The 8925-nt window shown below is 51.6% G+C and overlaps 1 protein-coding gene across 2 annotated transcripts in view; it reads left to right on the top strand.

The window, feature by feature from the left end:
* Positions 1 to 8925, top strand: part of Pyroxd2 (pyridine nucleotide-disulphide oxidoreductase domain 2) — a 26495-nt gene that overhangs the window by 15300 nt on the left and 2270 nt on the right. For both annotated transcript variants that reach the window (XM_021151715.2, XM_021151714.2), the window contains exons 9-14: positions 1672 to 1813; positions 2152 to 2286; positions 3562 to 3634; positions 3835 to 3991; positions 5841 to 5995; positions 8011 to 8117. In XM_021151715.2, the coding sequence (XP_021007374.1) occupies positions 1672 to 1813; positions 2152 to 2286; positions 3562 to 3634; positions 3835 to 3991; positions 5841 to 5995; positions 8011 to 8117 (769 nt within the window). The remainder of the gene's footprint in view (positions 1 to 1671; positions 1814 to 2151; positions 2287 to 3561; positions 3635 to 3834; positions 3992 to 5840; positions 5996 to 8010; positions 8118 to 8925) is intronic.

Raw genomic sequence — 8925 nt, 5'->3', positions numbered from 1 at the left:
CTCCCTCTCCCTCTCCCTCTCCCTCTCCCTCTCCCTCTTGACTCCTGCAAAGTCCATGTCTCTCCTCTCCCCACATACACACAGACTCCTGCCAGGGCTGAGATCTGTCCTCTGTGAGGACCTGTATGTGCCTAGAGCCCAATAGGAGAGGAGCAGCCAGACAGTGAGGACCATGGTTGTGTTTTGAACTCCTTGGCCTCTTGTAAGATCAGGAGTGGAAGGGTGTGCGTGCTGGTATGTATGTATGTGTGTGTGTGCATGCATTTGTCAGTGTGTGTATGTGTGTGCACATGTGGCAGTGTATGTATGTATGTGTATGTGCATGTTTTGTGTGTATGTGCATGCGTGCATATGTGTATGTGCATGTGTGTGTACATGTTTGTGTGTGTGTGTGTGCTCACACATGAGCATGTAGAGATGGAAAGGGCCACCAAGAGTGTTTCTAAGATGCAACTAGAGCTGTCAGTGTGACTTATCTCTCAGGATAAAAGCACCCCCAGGAAATGACTTTTCAATAGAGATCAAGCTAGTCCTGAAGTCCCCAGGGCCATGGAGAAGAAGCAAGGACAGCATTTGCTGCACTCTGCCAAGCTCTTGAGTAGCCAGCCAATGTAGAGCTGGGGCCTCCCATCCTTTTCTCTTGGGTCTCAGGGAAGGTGAGCTACTGGCCAGCTTGTAAAACTTTTAGAAACCCATTGCTTCGCTTAGCAATTGCTCATGAGCACCTGCCAGTGCTGGGTGCTGGAGACACAGTAGTCCAGGGACCAGAAATCCTCACGGGGCAGAGACATGGAGCAAGCAGAGACTATCGGAAAGTGTTGTTAGTGGGACAGCAGGGAAAGCTGCCCTGCTGTAATGAAAGGCCCGCAACAGGAAGTGTTTGGTCTGAAACGAGTGGAAGAGAAGGGCTTGCTGAAAAAAGACGAGGAAGGAAGAGGTTCCAGGCTGGCAGCCCAGCAGGTGCAGAGGCTGGAGTGGCATGGGTAAGGGCTCCATTCCAGAAACGCAAGGGGTGTGCAGCTTAGCAGGGACGTGCAGTGTGAGGGGAGGAGTGGGCTGACACAGACAGGAATCATGGGCACCACCTGATGACACTGGCCTGTCCCCTCAGGCAATATTGTGCAGCAAAGGCTCTGAAAGGAAGGAGGATGGTAGCATTCGGGCTCTGAGACCAGGGCTCCAGGCTCCGCCAAGGACAAATGCTGAGGAGAGCCGGTGGCCCTGGTCTGGGCCTCCCTCCGCATGAAGGAGAGAAGAGAGAGCAGCTAGTCAGGGCATCTGAGCATCTGCAGAGTTGACACGGGGTCAAGGTTGATGCCAGGATTTCTGGTGGGTCATTGAAAGTGCCCTTCGTTTGGGTGGGGACACCGAGCATGGCCAGCTCAGAGGATGGCGACAGTTCTGGGGTCACCAGAAATGCCCACATATAAAGATGTCTGTAGGAGCAAGACATAGGCTGGTGCTTGGCATGCTTGTGGTACATGGAGGCTGGGGTCCTGTGTCACATATACGCACAGGGAGGGACTGTGGTATGGCACTGAGCTCGCGCAAAGGCACAGGGGCAGGGCTGGATTGGGAAGGAGCTGAAGATCCAGAACAGAAAGGGCTGTTTGCTTCTGAAACTAAGCTGGCCGCCACCTCAGCCCGCCGTGCTCTGTGCTCTGCCCTCAGGTATGTGCTGCTGCATCACGTGATGGGCAGCCTGGAGGGGATGCAGGGCGCCTGGAGCTACGTCCAGGGTGGCATGGGCGCCCTCTCTGATGCCATCGCGAACTCTGCTGCTACACATGGAGCAAGCATCTTCACAGAAAAGGTGTGAGCCTCTTCCCCAACCCTGACTGTTGGCCTGGATGCAGGGTGGAGGGCGGAGCAGGCTCGGACTCAGAGAGACTCTTGAGTTACTGATGAACAAAGTGAAGCCCAGAGTTCAGGTTCTCGCTTCGAGGCTGCCCAACTTTTCAAGTTCACCAGTCATAAAGCCGCGTGTGGACTATGCTCCATGGTGGGCGGGTTGCATCAGTGCACCCTGAGAAGTCTTTGGCTTGGGGAATGGGTTAGGGGTGGAAAAGGATGGGTGCCTAGGAGCCACACCCACAATTCTCAACCTGGGCTTCCTTCTGGGGGTGCTTTGGGGGTCTCCTGCTGGGGCAGACTGTGGCTAAGGTGCAGATGAACAGTGAAGGCCGTGTCCAAGGAGTCACACTGCAGGACGGCGACGAGGTCAGAAGCAGAGTCGTCTTGTCCTGCGCGTCACCACAGGTCACCTTCTTAGAGCTGACACCGCAGGTGAGATGGGTCAGGGGAGAGATAGCATGTCTGCCATACAGGCCTTGGAACGTGGTGTGGGGAGTGCAGGTTACACCAGGCTGGGCCTGTCAGAGAGCTAAGGCTTATCTGAGCAAGTCAGCAGCTTGCAGACAGTAGAGAAGTCTCATGGTTTATGGGAAACTCCACAGAGGTGAGGGGACTGAGACCTCACAGCTGGCAATAGGCCAAGCCAGTGCCAGGGCCCAGGTCTGGCTTCTAATTTTTACCACTTTCCAACTACCGAGATTTGGATTGCTCTCCTTGCCAACTTGGATTCCACCATCTGCCAGTGATCTATTGCAGTATTAATGCCGGGAATGAAGGTTTGGGGGTTGTTTTGTTTTGTTTTTTAGCACAGTAATAAAACTTCTGGGCAGATAAGACCTTCTCTCAGAGACAGAGAAATCTGTTGCTCTTGGCTGGTTCAGTTGCTGGGGCATGTGTGTCACCTGCTGTGGCGGTGGCTCTGCTGGTCTTGACTGGACTCAGTTGTCTGGGAACTGACTGGCTGCGGCTGGCCCAGGACAGACTCTGTGGAAAGACAGAGTGGGGGGCTCCTGTGTTCCTCAGCCTCTGGTACAGGGGCTGCAGCGTGTTGTCAGGTCAGGCAGAGGGCGACAGCCGGCAGGCTCAGCATGCTCCATCGTTTGACTTGGATCCAGCTTACCTGCTGACATTGGCTAAATCCAGTCTCCCAGCCAGTCCAGGGTCAGTGAGTGTGAGTTGGGGGGGGGGTTGGGGGGGGGCCTGTGGAGAAACATTGGAAGGGGCTTGCATCCAGGAAGGGCTCAGGACTTCGGAACATTGCGATTGGCCATACCTTCCCTGTCCCTGAAAGATAAGATAATCCGTATCTGAGCATGGAGTCTCATCCATATGTAGGCCTGTTCTTGGGGGCAAAGCGCTACGTACTGTCTCTGACTATTTCCACTAAGGAAATCCAACAGCCCTCAATGAACACTGTGAAACAATTCTGAAACAGCAAGAGCCATGGCCAGCAGGAGTAAGATGAATACAAATGTCAGTCCCTGTCCCAGGCAGGACATGGAAAGAGCTACTCCCAGCCAGAACAGTGGGCCAAGTGCAGAGGAAGACATGTTCAGCCTAGATTAGAAGGGCTCTGGGAAGCTCTCACAGAGGAGTAGTGTGGAGCTGTCTCTGATGGAAGAAGAGGATGTCTTCAGACAGAGCTTGCAGGGCTGGTCTGAACTCCTTGGCTACTCCCAGGCCTTACACGGAAGTCTCTCCTTCCAGGAGTGGCTTCCTGGGGCCTTTGTGAAGAGAATCTCCCAGCTGGACACCCAGTCTCCTGTCACCAAGATCAATGGTAAGAGATGTTTGATTGTGTCTGCCCTTTGACATATTGCATAGGAATCTCTAAATCAGGGGAACCCCAGCCACACTGCCCTCTCCTGCCCTGACCCCAGCTTGTCATACTTTGAGACTTCTGGACGAGCAGGTCCTGACTATCAAGGGAGGACCCTGCTAGGCTGGGGAGCTGACCTGACCTGACCTTTGGCTCTGCAGTGGCTGTGGACAGGCTGCCAAACTTCCAGGCGGCCCCTAATGCTCCTGGGGACAAGCCCCAAGCTCACCATCAGTGTTCCATCCACCTGAACTGTGAAGACACCCTGCTCCTCCACCAGGCCTTTGAAGATGCCAAGGGTGGCCTGCCTTCCCAAAAGTGGGTGAGACCTGGCTTTTGTGTCCCCTATGTGTTCTGAGCCCCTACTACCTGGCACTAAACCTTCAGGGTCCCAGAATCAATCTACCGGTGTCTACCCATGTTAAAAGGCCACGAAACATATCCCAGACAAGAAAACTGAACATCAGGGCAGGGGAGATTAGGAAGGGGCGTCTTAGTTTGGCTTTCATTGCTGCGAAGGGACAACATGACCTCAGCCACTCTTATAAAGGCAAACCTTTATTTGGGGCTGGCTTACAGTTTCAGAGGTTCAGTCCATTATCATGGTGGGAAGCATGGCAGCGTGCAGGCAGACATGGTACTGGAGGAGCCGAGAGTTCTACATCTTGATCCAAAGGCAGCCAGGAGGAGACTGTGTTCTGCAGGCTGCTGGATTGGGGGGTGGGGTGGGGCAGTTCAGCACTGGGCAGAGCCTGAGCACTAGGAATTCTCAGAGCCCACCTACCCAGTGACACACTTCCTCCTACAAGGCCACCCTGTTCCCACAAAGCCACACCTCCTAATAATGCCACTTCCATGGGCCAAGCATACTGAAACACATGAGTCTATGGGAGCCAAACCTACTCAAGCCACCACCACATGGGGGCCTGTTGGGAGTGTCCCAGGCTAGTGGAGACAATCTTAAGAAGGACAGCACTCAGAATAAGTAGAAGAGGAGGTACTTCCTGGTGGGAGAAGGGTTCTCAGGAAGGTGGGTGGGTGGGTGGAGGTCTGCCTTCTAAAAGAGAAGCCCCCCCTGCCCCACCCTACCCCATGATGTGACATCTGAGCAGGGACATCTGAGCAAGACAGGTTATGTGAATATCTGAGGAAGGACACCCAGAGAGAAGGGCAGGTGCAAAAGCCCTGAGGCAGGGGTGTACTGCTGGGCTGGAACAGAATAAGCAGGCTGGGGTGGAGCACAGAGCCCCAGCAGCTGGCCAGGCATTGTCCACTGCCCTGGCTTTCACTCCAGGAGACCCTGACTCTTCTTTTAGAAAGACCTCCCCATCCCCATGGACAAAGATGGGATGCCTCTTACAATTGGTTACTGGATGCAGAATCTGAGGGCAGCAGGACAGTGGCTGGGAGCTGAGCAGAGGCAGCAGAAGTGGTGGCGGGGAGGAGGGGAAGCACGCAGGTGCTGAGCATGTGTTAAAGGTGTTTAAAACACAAGGGTAGGGTTTGCTGTTAGGCAGAAAATGGTGTGTGAGAGGGACATCGTTTATAGGATGATGCCGAGGGGAGAGTAAGCATGATCGCTGAATATAGTTTTCATTCTTTATAAATTTTCAATCTGTGGTTGGAGAATGCGCGGAGCCCCCAGGAATGGAGGGTCAAATGTATCTAAAGACCTGAGGGTCTTGTGTGGCAGGTAGGAAAGGTGTTGGCTGCAGGCTAAGGTGGTAGGCTGGGCATGGGGCACCAGACGATGCTGCTCGAGTAGATCTAGATGCTCTGCTTGGCCTGTTCATTCCAGATAGGGTTCCTGGGCCAGGAGGAGAGGGGCAGGCATGGTTGGACCCTGACCACTTGAGAACCAGGTGACTCAGGCCTGACCCCTCCATAGTTCTTACTATCTGGCATTTGAGATGGGGAGCCCAGATTAGAACACAGGTCTGTGAGGAAGGAGGATAAGACTGGGCCAGACCTCTGAGCCAATCCCGGGGGCTGGGCTCCCTGTCCCAAGGAATGCCACAGAGGTGGTCTGGACTATGCTAACCGCTGTGGCTTTACAGTGATAATCAGACCAGGTCTCTGGGGGCCTTCATTTATCTCATGTCACCTCAGGATGGCCCCAAGTTCTTCTCCTCAGTCCTGACCGTCTCTGCTTCCCCTGACACCACAGGCCTATGATTGAACTCTGCATCCCATCATCGCTGGACCCCACCCTGGCTCCACCAGGCTGCCATGTTGTCTCCCTCTTCACTCAGTATACACCCTACACCCTGGCAGGAGGCAAGGTCTGGGATGAGCAGGAGAAAAACACCTACGCAGACAAAGGTAAAGAAAGTAACGCAGGTGGCTCTGCACGGTGATACCCAGCCGTGGGGTCCACTGGGCATGCTCCCTGCTTCCCACAGCCTCATTCCAGCTAAACACTGCAGGTGGTGTCCCAAGGGAAGAGATGCGCCCAAGGAAACCTCATGTCAGCATGGTGACCAGGCACTAGGTTAAGAAAGGCAAAGGACAGGGTCCCAGGCTAGAGAGATGGCTCAGTGTGTGAAGGCACACGTACAAGCCTCATTACCTGAGTTTGATAGTGTAACATAGAGTGGAGGGAGAAATCCAACTCCTAAAGTTGTCTGACCTCTACACACACACACACACTCACACGCATACACACACACTCACACACATACACACATTCACACACATACACACACTCACACATATACACATTCACACACACACATACACACACTCACACACATATACACATTCACATACACACTCACACACATACATTCACACACACACACACTCACACACATACACACATTCACACACACACATACACACACTCTCTCTCACACACACACATACACACACTCTCACACACACACACTCACACACATATACACATTCACACACACACATACACACACTCTCACACATACACACATTCATACACACACTCTCACACACACACACTCACACACATATACACATTCACACACACACTCACACACATACACACATTCACACACACATACTTACACACATACACACATTCATACACACACACTCACATACATACACACATTCACACACACACTCACACACATACACACATTCATACACACACACTTACACACATACATACACACACTCACATACATACACACATTCACACACACACTCACACACATACACACACTCACATACATACACACATTCACACACACACTCACACACATACACACATTCATACACACACACTTACACACATACACACACATACATACACGCACACTCACACACACATTCATACACACACACATACATTCATATACACATATACATACTCACACATAGATACACACACATATACACACTCACACACAAATACATTCACACACATACTCACACACAGATACATACATGCATGCACATACATGCAAACACATTCACATGCATACATTTAAACACATACAGACTCACACAACAGATACACACACATGCTCACATTCACATGCACAAACTCACATACTCACACACAGATACACATACACACATATACACATGCTCACATACTCACATACACACACATTCACACACACACACACACACAAACTCACATAGTCACAGAGAGATACACATACATACACTCACACATATATACACACATACTCACACACTCACACACATGGTCACATACACACACTCACACATTCAAACACTACACACAAAGTCACATATTCATACACAGATACACACACATGCTATCTCTCTCTCTCTCTCTCTCTCTCTCTCTCTCTCTCTCNCACACACACACACACACACACACACACTAGCACATAGCATTTTTTATAAAGCTGGAGTCTCTGTTCTTGCCCTCCAGTTTCTCACAGTCCAGTCGGGGAGACTCCCTAGGTACTCACAGATCACCACAGCAGATTGTACTTTATGGACCAAGAGGAGGAAGCCACGAGCCAGAGACAGGAGCACCCCAGGGAACTGGGTTTTCAACAATGAATGGGGTAGGCAAGAACATTCCAAGCAAAAGCAACAGCGTGGGCAAAGCATAGAGAAAAACCTACTTTACATATTCCAGGTAGCATCATGCTTAGGCCAGAGTAAGGGATGAGGGAGTGAGGCTGGCCCAGCTACAGACCTTTTAGATAAAGCGTGTATTTGCTTATGGGCCATTTTTCATTTTGTTTTTTACTTGCTGGTATATAATTTGCATGGGATAAAATAAACTACCGACTCATATAATTCAATAGATGTTAGTAAATTTATGAGTTGCACAATCTTATGGTCCCTCTCTTCCCGATGCTTTTCCTGGGCTCCAGTGTTTGACTGTATCGAGGCCTATGCCCCCGGCTTCAAGAGATCTGTGCTAGCCAGAGATATCCTCACCCCACCGGATCTAGAGAGAATCTTCGGGCTTCCTGGAGGGGTGAGTGGAGGCCTGGGGGCCTCATCCCACTATCTTCCTGCCTACCTCCCTGACTGGCCCCTTTGGGCTTTGCCCAGCCTTCATTAGAAAGTGGTGGAGCCCCTGCTGAGTAGGCCAGAAGAGGGGACACAGATGCACATGTGCCACTCGAGAAGGTCACTAGGCCTGTAGCACGGCCTCGCCTTTCCCATCAGTCTTTTCTAAAGAGAGCTCCCTCCCTAAGGAAGCAGGACCTTGTAGTAAGCTTTGATTTACCAGATAAAGGAAACTGGAGACCAGAAGCCAGAAGCCTGGCTGGAATCCTGGGAGCACGGGAGCACGGGAGCACGGGGAGCCTGGAGCATGGGGAGCCTGGAGCACGGGAGCCTGGGAACCTGGGAGCCCGGGAGCCTGGGAGCCTGGGAGCCCGGGAGCCTGGAACAGGAGAGCCTGGAGTAATGAGTCAGGGAGCCCCGCAAGGAGTCAGGGAGCCTAGAGGAGGCCAGGAGCCCATGAGGAGTCTGGAGTTCCAGGCTGAGGTAGCTCCAACCCTGCAGCCTCTGGCCACAGGAGCTACTGAGCCTAAGGAGGTCATAGTGAGCTGAATGGTCTGCGATGCACATTAGTGGGGAACCCAGCAGGGACACAAGTGATGCCATCATGTTAAACCATGTCATTGACTATGTGCCAAAACTGTCAGATTCAGAATCTATTAGACTAAAATACACTAAAATATCGACATAAATGTCACTAATTTGCCATTTACTTCTTCTTCTTCTTCTTCTTCTTTTTTTCTTTTTCTTTTTTTTTTTTTTTTTTTTTTTTTTTT

The sequence above is a fragment of the Mus caroli genome, chromosome 19 (assembly GCF_900094665.2).
Source record: "Mus caroli chromosome 19, CAROLI_EIJ_v1.1, whole genome shotgun sequence".
Lineage (NCBI taxonomy): Eukaryota > Metazoa > Chordata > Mammalia > Rodentia > Muridae > Mus > Mus caroli.
The sequence above is the reverse complement of the archived record's forward strand: the minus strand, read 5'-3'. Positions and strand labels throughout refer to the sequence as shown.